General features: G+C 51.0%; 1 protein-coding gene across 1 annotated transcript in view; it reads left to right on the top strand.

Moving 5' to 3' along the window:
- LOC108922594 (voltage-dependent N-type calcium channel subunit alpha-1B-like) overlaps positions 1–11860 on the top strand; it is an 89140-nt gene extending 77280 nt beyond the window's left edge. The window contains exons 39-47 of the mRNA XM_029252826.1: positions 830–935; positions 2297–2404; positions 2980–3089; positions 3809–3975; positions 4136–4271; positions 4378–4491; positions 4934–5183; positions 7924–8144; positions 9009–11860. Of these exons, the coding sequence (XP_029108659.1) occupies positions 830–935; positions 2297–2404; positions 2980–3089; positions 3809–3975; positions 4136–4271; positions 4378–4491; positions 4934–5183; positions 7924–8144; positions 9009–9512 (1716 nt within the window). The 3' untranslated portion in view covers positions 9513–11860. The remainder of the gene's footprint in view (positions 1–829; positions 936–2296; positions 2405–2979; positions 3090–3808; positions 3976–4135; positions 4272–4377; positions 4492–4933; positions 5184–7923; positions 8145–9008) is intronic.
- Positions 11861–13030: the final 1170 nt, after the last annotated feature.

The raw sequence follows: 13030 nt of genomic DNA, 5'->3' as shown, positions 1-13030 counted from the left end.
TCTGCTGTCATGTTGATGTTTGCGTTCTCTGCCGAAGGGAGTTTGACTCCATAGTTAGCCTCTGCATCACTAAACACTGTTGCAGTGGATCACTTGTGAGTTGGAGGAGCTACCTTCCACTGAAGGTTGACGTGAAGCGTCAACCGTAGCTTCCTTAGGCTCAGAAAGGTCTGTAGGTTCATGGAGTTATGGCCAGTTTGCCCTTTTTTACTGTATCACTGGGTGAATTTACTCATTTGCATATTTAAGCTACATTCTGATCCCAATTTAAGGTCACAAACATCCTTAAAGGGACAAAACAGTACAGCCCAATCTAGGACTTCAACCTGCAGCCTTCTGTTGTGTCCTTCCTGACATTAGAGATTCCTTTTTGGTCCATGAGTTCCAGTTGATTTACACACATTTACATGGTCCACTGCTCAGTGCTGTGAATGTTCCCATCCCCTGGGTGTTTGAATGCTGCATGTTGAAGGTTGTGTGTTTATGACGTTTTTCTCAGCGTGCCTCCCATCTTCAACAAATATCAATAATCTCAGAGCAAAAAGCACATCAGAGCGTTTGTTTCAAGAGAAAGCCTTTTGTGTCCTGGGACTGAACTGATGTAGACAAAAGCCGCAAGTCCGCATTTATTTTGCAGATAGCTTTGCTTCCCTGCTCACTTTTCATCGAATTGCAAATTTAAACTAATGAACAATCGTGAACTGAGCCCATGAATGTTAACAGGACACGAAAGGTTGCTTGAAAAGAGGGTAACGGTGTTCCAGCTGTGGTGGAGCTCAGTATCCAGCACTGGAACCAAGCAGCGCTCTTGTTCCATCCCTTCCTTCAGCGGCTGGTAAAGATGAACATGCCCATCGCGGAGGACAACACAGTCCACTTCACCTCCACGCTCATGGCCCTCATCCGCACAGCGCTGGAGATCAAGCTGACATCAGGTGAACCCACTCTGCTCGTAGCTGTGTGATCTTCCCCGTATCCTGCATACTTCACCTTGCCTGTTCTACTCTGCAACCTCTGTCCTTCGCCCGACTCCATACACCCTATTCTCAGTACCCTACACCCTATAGCATATATCTACTCCCTACACCCTGTACGCTTTATCTACACCCTAACCCCTGTACTATATACCTTCACCCTGTACCCTATACCTACTGCCTATGCTCTATACCCAATACACTACACCCTAACCGCTATACCTACAGCCTAATCTGTACTCTCTATACCCTCTGCCATGTATGTAAATCCTGTACCCTATTCCTACTGCATATGCCCAACACCCAATACCCTACATCCTGTACCATATACCTACATCATGTGACCTATACCTCCTCCACACTTCCCACACTCTGTCCCTATACCCTACTGCTTACACACAGCACCTTACCCACTGCACCCTATACTGTGTTCCCTACCCTATACTCCATCCACATTATGTGCTGTATACCATGCATCCTACTCGCTGCTTCCTTTACATTTACGTTTATTCATTTAGCAGACGCTTTTCTCCAAAGCGACGTACATCTCATAGAAAATACAACGTGTGCAATACATAAGCAGGAAGAGAGACAGAGATGCAGATCTGTGATTCTTAAGTGCAGTTCATTTGTTTCTTTCCACCATATGAAGCAATGTTCATCTAATGAGTAGCTGCATAAAACTCTATCAGAATATCCATGATTCCTGATCACCTTCCTAGTAATTTTTTTCTTTAATTTGTTCTCTATATCTGCACCCTCCTCTCTACTGTTTTCCATCCCACACTCTGTGCCCTCCCCCTTTACCATGTTTCCTGCCTCTGCTGCTCGTTGTGTTTTCCAGCCGTCCCCCATTCCTGCAGTCCTCTACGCCACCTTCCTTGTGCCATTTGAATACAGTAGTTGCACCATTATAGGATGACTGACTGTGACTAGTGGAGAGGAAATAAGAGGAAGGATGGAAAAGACAGGAGATGATGGCCCTGAGCTCAGAGGCTCTCTGGTGAAAATGATGAGGGGGATCATGTCAATCTGAGATGCTTAGGGACTACAGTACTGGACTGGAAAAAATACAGGTTGCAAGGATGGACTGAAATTACAGATGCTTTATTACTTAGCTGATACCTTTATTCGTAGGTATTTACAAGGAAAAAGATTTTTGTCAAGGGCCGAGGAGCAACTGATCCAGCAGTGATGCAATTACAAGTCACTCTAATCAACTATCCAAACACCTGATGATGCAGGGTTCAGATCATATTGAAAATGACTGAATTACTTGGGCCGCGATGGTCCTCGATTGTGATCTTCTGAACTGCTCACAGGCGTCCTTGCCCAGCGGCTCTGTGACGCCGACCTGAAGAGGGAGATTTCCAACGTGTGGCCCAGCCTGCCTCAGAAGACCATAGACCTGCTGGTGACACCTCATAAACGTAAGTCAAGGGCTGTCTGCGCGTTCTCGGCTCTGTTAGCCTTCTTCACGCTCAGCTTTGCTTTGGAGAACGTCATCGGGGTGGTGGTCATGGACTGTACGCGTAAAACCCTACGCGTTACCATTTGCTCCAGTAGACTTCTGCTCTGTGCTTTTGGTGACACCTAGAGGTGGTCGAGGACACGGCGCGCCGGGTGAGGCCTTGCGGCTCTGCTACAGACCGCTGTCCTTATAATGGGCTGATGCGATTACGGCAGGTGTACTGCAGAAATGATTAAAAGCGTCTTCATGGCCCGTCTTGAGAGGAACGGATTAAATATTTCAGCTCGGTTAACCATGCGTGATAAATGGCTGCTTCTGCTTGGTGAGACAGCAGCGGGTCCCAGACGCTGCCGATTAAACCGGAACCGGCCCGTGAGGCCACAGAGACAGCAGATCTGGCACTGCACCGCGCCACTGGGAGAGCAGCCACCCTGACCTCCTCCCTGTATCTCTGCCAACACCATTGCTTGGGGTCACCAACGCGGGGAGAGCGCTCTGTTTCACTGTCCTCCCCCCGGCTGTCTCCGACCCTAGACAACGAGCTCACGGTGGGGAAGGTGTACGCCGCCCTCATGATCTTCGACTACTACAAGCAGAACCGCGCCAAGAGGCTACAGCAGCAGCAGCCAGGTGGTGGCACCCAGGTAACGCCCAGGTCTTCTGTGTGTCACCCGACAGCACAGCGCCATCTGCTGGAATTGAAGTCTAAGTACTGGTAGAAGTGTCCTTCAACAGTATTTGTTGTTGTTTTTAAGGGCTTCTTTAGTAGTGCTATCTTATTTATTATTTTTGCTTATGCTGCAGCTGATTTCTCTTGATGCTCCAGCTACACTTTTCATGCATTTTACCTGCTGAGTTGCCAGGTTAGGCTCCGGTTCCCTGCGACCCCGAATGGGACAAGCGGTTCAGAAAGTGTGTGTGTGTGTGTGTGTGTGTGTGTGTGTGTGTGTGTGTGTGTGTGTGTGTGAGACCATCTGGGGAAGTATTTTAAATCAGATAAATATGTCAACAGCGAGGGGGACGTGGTGGCGCAGCGGGTTTGACCAGGTCCTGCTCTCTGGTGGGTCTGGGGCTCGAGTCCTGCTTGGGCTGCCTTGTGATGGACTGGCATCCCGTCCCGGGTGTGTCCCCTCCTCCTTCAGCCTTGCGCCCTGTGTTGCCGGGGTAGGCTCCGGCTTGCCGTGACCCCTCTTGGGACAAGCTGTTTCAGCCAGTGTGTCTCAGCAGCTTCTTTACTGATGAGAGTTCATGAAGTCTACCTAACTTGATCATCAGTAAATGGAACTCGTGTGATTTATGTACTGAGACAAAAACGATGGTGCACTGAGACCTTTGACCTTGATCAATCTCCTCCCCTCTGCAGGGCAAATTGGGTGTGGGCGCCCTCTTTAGGCCTGTGCTTCCACTGCCCCATATTCAGGAGCAGGAACCGCTACCTGCGATCTGTGTGAAGGCAGAGCCGCAGGTCAAGCTGGAGGCTCAGCGTGAGACGCACCCTGGCAGCCCCTTCCTCAATAACGACACCGCGGTGTGAGTGCAGCAGGCCCCGACGGGTCACACGAGGGCAGCAGTGGCACCTGTCCTCCTACTGTCATTCCAGATATGTCCGCCTAGAACCTTTCTCTTCCCGTCCTCTTTGAAAATATTGTCAGGTGTTTGTGTGTCTCTTTTACTGTGTGTGGAACCCCAGTCAAGAGCAGGGTGGCACCAGTAAGGACTCCCCTCCCCGGGTGAGGGAGAAGCCCCAGGAGGAGCAACGTTCCCGGGGCCGGCGGATCCTCCATAGGGACCCATCAGAAGATGTCCCTAGCCGACCGAAAGCTCAGGTACAGAAGTCAAAAATTGTTCTGATACAGTCCGTTCTGTGTCGGTCCCAGGAATGAGCGCACACCCACACGCGCGCTCGCATGTCTGTGTGTCTGTCTGCTCCAGGAATATCTTGGTGTGACCGAAATGGAGCTCAGCCTCGTTGGCGGAGGAAACCACGCTGCCCTGGAGAGCCAGGGCCGAGCAGCGTCCATGCCCAAGCTCAACGCTCAGTCTCAGGTGAGCCCCAGGATCGCCAGCACAGGGGTGGAGAGCTGACTTCAGGGTCCTGGGTTCACAACTGGCCCTGCGCTCTATGTGAGTAGCAGGATAAGAAAAACATGGTCTGTTGCGTCTGACCTTACCAGCAGGTGGTGACGGTGCCTTTGTGTTGCTATCAAAGTGTACGTTTGGACCATCCCATCCACGGTGTACCCCCCCAGCCCCTCCGCCCAATGCTTCTGGGATAGGCTCTGAATCACCGCGACCCTGCTTCGGACAAAATCGCCATCGAAATTGCATGGCTGGAGTAGTCGTGACATACTCAGTGATACATTTACTTTGTGCAGAGATCCCGTATATAAATAAGTAGAGCCATGCTGGATACCATAGTAACGCAGCATACCTTTTTGCCGTGAATGCTGACTGTGTTTTTTTCATTGTCTCTGATTGTTCCGCCCAGCTGCTCCCCAGCGTCAGCTCCATGAAACGTTCTGTGTCCACGCTGGCTCCTCAGCGTCCCCCAGAGGTCAGCCTGCGGGACTATGCACTGGAGCGGCAGACCCCGGACAGAACACACCATCATCACCATCATCACCACCACCACCGATGCCACCGGCGTAGGGAACGGGACCGGGAACGGGACCGCGAACGAGAGAGGAAGCAGCGGTCGCTGGACAGGACAGCCGGCGTGCAGCTCATCAGCGGCACCGGTGAGGGCTGAGCTGGGCGTCCTCTCGTACCATCTGTCTCACGGCAACCAGCGATTGTTTATGCGTGCATGTGTGGGTGTGTGTGTTAATAAATTGGGCACCTGAATGCAGCTCTGACCCGCCGCACTCCAACGATGCGAGGTAATTCCCCCCCCTTAACACCAGGGGGAGGTGTTCTCATATGGCACTTAGTGTGGACGTGCAGCTGCGTTCGGACCGTGAAATGGGAGTGCAAAACGGTGGCGAGGTGCCCATCGGCAGTCATCAGCTCTGCTGTGAAGGAAAACAGCGGGTCCCGCAGGGCTGATGCTGGGAAATCCAGTCTTGTTCTTATTCATCACCTTTATTTCAACTCTTATCTGCACATCCTTTGTTGAACCCCCCACCCCCCCTTTCTGCACCCGTTCAAATGAGAAGAAATTCCTTGCTGGATTAAGCTGGCGTCTCCGCCAACGGACTACCGCTGTCCAAACGGATTGCGGTGTAGTTGTGTGCCAGGCGCTTTTGCAACAGGGCAGTGAATCCGTGCCACGAGAAATGAGCCATCCATTCGTTTCATTTCGGGTTCGTGCCACCATGCCGTGCTGTGTTCCTGCGGCGCACCCCTTTCGAAACGCGCCCTCGGCTCGGCCACTGGCTGCCGCCTTCCGCCGTCACGAGGGCTGACCCCTGCGGAAGGATTTTAATGAAATAGCCCCTAATAGGAATTAGCCGCAGTGATGACTGAATGAGGTTAAAACAACTCGGGAGGGTTCTTATTAACTGGAGAAAAAGCACCAGGCGGCTCTTGTGAATTCACATTTGAATTACTTTGTGTTGTTTTCATGTAAATAAACGGTAATACGGCTGATGAAAATGTCACCAGTTCATGAAGAGGTTCGCTCACCCAAAAGAAGTAACCCTTGAGCTCCTGGTTTCAGAATCTCAGCTTTTCCCCTACTGTAAAACCATGAAGATCTTGGTGCAGCAGGTGACGTAGTGTACAAAGAGTGGGCTTGGGTTCGAATCCCAGCCCACTGTCGTACCCTTGATCAAGACAATCACCCTAAATTGGCGCAGTAAAAATGACCCAACTGTATAAGTGGGTAAATCACTGTAAGTAGTTTAGGGTAAAAACCTCACATTCTCAAGTACACACACCGTCTAAACCGCTTGTCCTGGACAGGGTCGCAGGGGAGCCGGAGCCTAACCCGGCAACACAGGGCATAAGGCTGGAGGGGACACACCCAGGACGGGACGCCAGTCCGTCGCAAGGCACCCCAAGCAGGACTCGAACCCCAGACCCACCAGAGAACAGAACCTGGTCCAACCCACTGCACCACCACACCCCCCATTCTCAAGTTTCTCTGGAGAATGGTGTCAGATAAATAAGAAAAGTTAAAAGGAAAAGGTGCTCAGTCCATTGGATACCCTGTTCCAGCAGTGAGGGCCTGCACATCTCAACACCCATTTCCACGGTGACCAGGTCAGCAGAGAGCTCCAGAGGCCTGCGGTGTGAGGGCTGCAGCTTGAGTTGATTATGGAGATGAAAAGGGGCTGAATGGCACCCAGACATGTGAGCTCATAATTTATGGGCACACTTTGGCCGGGCTACAGGGGAGAAGCTAAAACGTAAACACTGGTTAGGGCCACTGTTCTTGTTTCTTTGAGGAAAAGGTGCATTCCTGCAGGGAGTATTCGCCGCAAAGGGAGATCGCCGACACGCTGGAATAGCGTGTTTAGCCCATACATGCGGCTGTGGGTTCAGACATGGGTTTGAATCCCCTTCACTCTGTGTGGAGTTTGTCTGTTCTGCATGTGTTCTTGTGGGTTTCCTCCCACGGTCCAAACACACGTGTTTCAGGTTGGTCGGTGGTTTGCCTACAACATGGGTGTGTGATTGCCTTATTATAGATGGGGGAATGACTGCAGGGAGTTTAATATATCTAACTGTAAGTCACCTTGGACAGGAGTATCTCACACACACACACATTTTCAGAACCGCTTGTCCCATACGGGGTCACGGGGAACCGGAGCCTACCCGGCAACACAGGGCGTAAAGGCCGGAGGTGGAGGGGACACACCCAGGACGGGACGCCAGTCCATCGCAAGGCACCTCAAGCGGGACTCGAATCCCAGACCCACTGGAGAGCAGGACCTGGTCCAACCCACTGCGCCACCGCACCCACAGGACTATCAGCTAAATATAAAGTAATAAATATGCTCCTCCTAGCGGGGTGCAGTGACGCAGTGGCGCAGTGGGTTGGACTGGGTCTTGCTCTGTGGTGGGTCTGGGGTTCAAGTCCTGCTTGGGGTGCCTGGTGATGGACTAGTGTCCCGTCCTGGGTGTGTCCCCTCCCCATCCAGCCTTACACCCTGTGTTGCCGGGTTATGCTCCGGCTCCCCGTGACCCGGAATGGGACAAGCGGTTCAGACAATGCTGCTCCTCAACTCTGACCATCTGCCATTTTACGAGATTAATAAATGTTTGTGGAGGTAGTGAAAACAGCGTGAGCCTCGCTTAAAGGGTGAGGCTTGTTAGGACAGCTGGCCAAATACCTGTCCGATTGAATCAGTCCCTCGTCTCTCCCGTTTGCGTAACATCCAATTAAAGGTGATGTAATAAGTGCGAGATGGGGGCTGGTCCAAGCCCCCAGGGGTGGGTGACTCTCCCTCCTTGCGTCCGTATCCTCCGCTCTAGAACAGAGATATCAGATCCATGCTCACGGCCCACTCTCTCTCCTGTTGTTCTGATTTAAAGTTGCATCGGGGGACCCGGCAGGGGGGGCTTCGACCCGGGACCGCACCCTGGACCGTGGCCGCTCGCACGAGAGGAAGTCCCAGCCCTTGGTGTCCGCGGAGAAGAAGCAGCGGTACTATTCCTGTGATCGCTACAGTGGGCGCGAACACGGCCAGCCCGTGTTTGCCGCCAGCCGCTCCGCTTCCCCTAGCGGGACCCTGGAGCCCAGCCTCCAAACACAGGTGGGACTGGGGGGTAGGGGGAACGAGTGTCGTGGCGGCAATGTAGAGCCTGAGAGGCTGAGTGACGGTGGGATCTGTGTAGAAGTGTGGAAGCTTGTGTAGTGAGGGAACATTGTTTTGTTTGGTGAATCTAGGGTCAAAGGTCACATGGAGAGCGCATAAGTTAGATGGAGACAACTGAACGTGGGTGAGGATGGAGGTCTAGAGAAAGGGTGTTGTTGGGGTTCGAGCCGAGGACGGGGAGGAGACACAGTAGAACATCTGCAGATGTTAGAGGGAGAACAGTGAGAGGAAACCAATGTCTTATGATGGGATGTAGGTGCTGTGCCTTAACTATGGGCCATCCAGTGGTCAAGTGGTTAGAGCTGCTTCCTTGCAATCAGATGACCCAGGTTCAGATCCCACCCCCTGCTGTAGTAACTTTGACCATGTCCTTACCCTGAACCGATAGAGTAAAAATTAGCGAGCTGTATAAATGGGTAAATGAGTAAATCGCTCTACGTGTCTTAGTGTGCAGACACAGCAGTGTAGACTCTGGACAGAAGCATCAGGTAGACTAATGAACAGTAGTAGTACTACTACTACTAATAATAGTAGTGCAGTATGTGCTGCGAGCCAGCAGGATGTCGGCCTTCTCCCCAGTCTCCCGGTGCATCTGCTCACCAGTGTCTCGCTCTGTTTCCACTCTCTGCGTGTCTTTTTCACGTGTTCATGTCCCACATCCATCCGGCACCCTCTCCCTCCTCCCGCGTCCGTCCCCTCGGCCACGGATTCCTCGTTCACTCATGTGTATCGCTGCCTCCCCTGCGCCCGTTCCCCGCCTGCGCCGCTCTTCATCGTTGCTCTGTTCCCATTCACACGTAGGGCAGTGGTTCCGCTAGAGGCAGTCTGGTGACGCTGACCTCCGGGACCTCGACGCCGTGCCGCGGGCGCAGGCAGCTGCCCCAGACTCCCCTGACTCCCCGCCCCAGCGTGGCCTATAAGACCGCCAACTCATCGCCCGTGCCACTGGGGGCCGCCAGGGCGGGACCGCCCACGCCCGCGATCGTTCGGCCGGGCTACGGACCGCCCGAGCGGGACGGAGAGGACGACCGTGACTCCTCTGTAGGTTCCGACCCATCCCAGGGGCACCGCGGAGCCCCGTGCGCCCGCCTCTGCCACGGCCTCCCCGAGGGGGTGGACGTCTTTCAGGATGCGCTGAGCTCCCAGGCCAGGCGCTCCCCCCGGACTCCCGGCCCCCAGGGGCCCCTTCCACCTCGTGGGGGAGTGCCCAACGGATACCACTTTGCGCTGGGGGTCACTGCAGGGCCCGGTGTCATAGCCAGGGGCCCCGGGCGCCATCAGGAGAAGGAGGACGACTGGTGCTAGCACGGCTTCGCGAAACACGCCAACAAATAAAGACGAACAGACAGACAACGAATCAAGGATGCAAGGCTCTTGCCGACGGATTCTGAATCTGCGATGAGTTTTATCATCTTTGCGAAAGCAGTCGTTTACAACGTCGTTTGTTTCTTCGTACGTGCCTATGTACGTATGTCAGCGCATGTTCGTGTGTGTGCGTGTGTCGGCGCGTGTTTGATTTGAACCAATGGATGCCGGAGTCGTCCCGTGTCAAAAAACAGGAGGGGGGAAAAAAAGGGCAAAATGACAGGAGGCATCCAAAATCTTTGAATCGTTTTCACGGTAGTTCACTTTTAACGGACAAAGGACCTATGAAATGTCTCTCTGTATATACTGTAATTTTTTTTTTTGTCTGCATTGCACTGGAAGAAATGCTTCAGTGTTGCGAGAACACAAAAGACCAACGCGAGTAAAGCTCCGCTCTTCACACGCGGCTCAGTTTTTGGCAGAAAGCACTACCGAGAGATGCCAAAAAGTGAGACGAGCATCCGCAGGGGAATCGGCAAACAGGACGGATTCCGCACGTCGAGAGGGGCAGGATGCGATTGATGTCAAGGCCCGAGAAAGAACAGTCGCTGCTGTGTAGAGACACAACGTTGAGGAAGCTTCTAGAAATGCACCGACAAGGAGGGAGGGAGGTCAACGCAGAGGATCCCGGACGGTGCCTTCTGCTGCTGCTGCTTCACGTCCTCAGTATTCCGTACGCAACCCCCCTGCGCGCACGCGCACACACGCACAAAGCGCGGTACAGTGTTTACCGTGGTTACATCCGCAGGAGATGCTCGTTGGCTGCTCTTTGTCCGCTTCGTGAGGACAGCCGTGAATGGACTCTTTCACAAAAAGGGAACAGATGATTAAAATGTTTGTTTTTATATGGCACTAGGCTGGCACATATCTTTGATCTCTTAACGCTGTGCATTTTTGTAGATTGTAAACAGCTGTGTTTTATGTAAATTGCATATGGTTCCGTCTTACAGTCAGGTCTCGGGTTTCTTATTATCGCTCCGGTCGTCAATTACCAAGTGCCTAAACTTATGAACGTGACGTAGTCGCAACGCGGGCTCTTTCCGAAGCCCGTTGGCATCTGACGGAGCTGACATTCGTGAGGTGTTTGTCGTCGACCGGGTCAGAAACCACAACCTATTAGCTGCAGGAACAGAACTGCTTTCTAGACTTTACACTGTATAGATAGATGAAAAATATAAGAGGGCTAGGAATTTTTATTTTTATTTCATATTTTATTTTGCTACAAAAGAGAGCCAAATGCTGGTGCAAACTGAACATTATATTATTAGATAATACATATAACTCCGAAATATAAGTGAAATGTTACAAGCGCACGGCCGGGAGTGCGGAGTCGCCCGGCCGCATCTCAGTGTTTCAGTAGGCAAGTTCAAAGGTCATGGGGTCAAGGGTCATGTATTATGTGTTTGTGCAACATTTTGTCAAGCCTGAGGGAGCCTGCCTGAGGGAATCGTGCCCACAGACATGGTGAACCCCGGAGAACAGGCTTTGTGGGGACAGCCCCAGATGATGCGGCTTTAAAGAAGAACGTGCGAAAACCCTTTCCTGCCCTCGAGTCTCGCCGGGGTGGGCGCTCCAGTCGCCTGCTGCATTCAACCTAACAGCACCACGTATCACTTCCTGTGCCCGGAGTGGGGTCACGTTCTGGGTTTGTAGGGTCACGGTGGCTGCAGTCACAGTTTAAGCCTCCCCCGTAACACGGAATCGGGCTGATTTGTTCTTGACAAGGCTGTTCCATTGGAACCCGTGGCATCCAATCAACACCTATTCCAAAAATCAAATTTATACGACAGCCTTGAGGGGTGTAGCGTGAATATCTGGCAGAAGAACTTCAGGTCATACCTGGGTAGAAGAGACTGATGCTGCAGGTCCATTACCCAGGATGCTCACCTCACATTTAAGCTGACTTTTAGTCACAAGAAAGGGACAAAGAGGTAAGAGCGTCCACAGCACTAATGACAAAGCGTACCTCTGCCCAATCCCCGCTCTGTCCTCATACCCTGGTGCTTCTCATCCACTTTTCCCCCGGTAGAGTTCCCAGGTGCTGAGGAAACAGCCCTCGGCACAGCAAGTCTGCACACGCTTGAGGACACAGTATTTGATGGGAAAAGGTACAATAAGTTGCTACTGGGGAAGAGGAAGTGCATCTGGTTCGGAATAAATCAACAGGTGGTCGAAGGAGAGAAAACCGTCCTCGGCATGGCCTTTCAAAAAAACATCCCTGGGAAATTTTCTAAATCAGAATCTTTGCCTTTGCCCCTTTTTTTTTTTTTTTTTTTTTTTTTTTTAAATACAATAACAGATTTTGTTTTATTGTGTCTGTAATGTTTGAGTAACTACTGTGTGCATGCATGAAATAATGTGTGCATGTGAACAATGATCCTCAAGCATTTTATATGTCTTCACCGGTTATAGGCTTTTGAAGATCTTTGGTATAAACTGTTGTGAAACTATGAATTAGAGCTTTATATTCCTGAAACAGTATTGATTATCGATTGGGTCTCTTGGAAGCTGAGCTACTCGCAGTGTGATTGCTGTCAATTGGCCTGACACTTTGAATTCTGCAGTTATTTCTACTGTTACATTTTGTATGAAGTAAAGTCCTTGAACTAAAGACTAAGACTTAAAAAAAAATAAAAGTTTGGGGGGAAAAAAACAGTTTTTCTTGGTGACCTCATCCTCTCTGGAACGTTCGCCTGGTTCTGTTTCGCATTACTGCTTTACTGCCGCGAATGAGAATTTAAGGGAAATCGGCTGTCTCATCTATTTGATGTGTATACACTTGGTTTTTTGCTAATTTTACAGCCAGCTGAATTCAAATGTTCATAGAGCTTTGTTTGAGCACACATGACATCCCAACCTTATTATACAATTGCGCCAAACAAAACCGAAACCTTTTTTTAGCCTCCTTTTTATCCACTAATAGCTATGTGCCCTTTTCGATCTTCATGTTGGACACCTCTGTCCACCTGTCCCGCATGTTTCGCCGTCTTGTCCAGACAAAGAGATGTGCACCTGGCTGTGAGATTGCAAAAAAATGTCACAGTGTGTCGCATTTGTCGGACGTATTTGTTTAAACTGAGGAAACTGACAGCTATGGACACGATTTTTTAAACGGGAACACTAACAATGGCCCTAGGTTTGGGGCTGTAGGTGGTGTAGTGGTGAGAGGTATCACCTGGCACCAAGAGCATCTGGGTGGAAATCCCACCCTCATCAATACCCCGGGACAAGGTGCTGAATTGATAGAGTAGATATTCCAAAGCTCTATAAAGGGGTAAATCATTGTAAGTAGCTTAACATTATTAGTCAGCTTGGAGAAAAGGTTCTGCTAAAAAATAAAGGCAAGTGGAAACAAAACTTCCAAAATCATTATTTTCAGTTGTATACATGTCCCAAAAATGCATGAGAAAACACATCAAAATGTAACTGTTTGTGAAAGAAGGTTAGATACTTTAGGT

The sequence above is a fragment of the Scleropages formosus genome, chromosome 6, assembly GCF_900964775.1.
Source record: "Scleropages formosus chromosome 6, fSclFor1.1, whole genome shotgun sequence".
In the NCBI taxonomy this organism is placed as follows: domain Eukaryota; kingdom Metazoa; phylum Chordata; class Actinopteri; order Osteoglossiformes; family Osteoglossidae; genus Scleropages; species Scleropages formosus.
The sequence above is the reverse complement of the archived record's forward strand: the minus strand, read 5'-3'. Positions and strand labels throughout refer to the sequence as shown.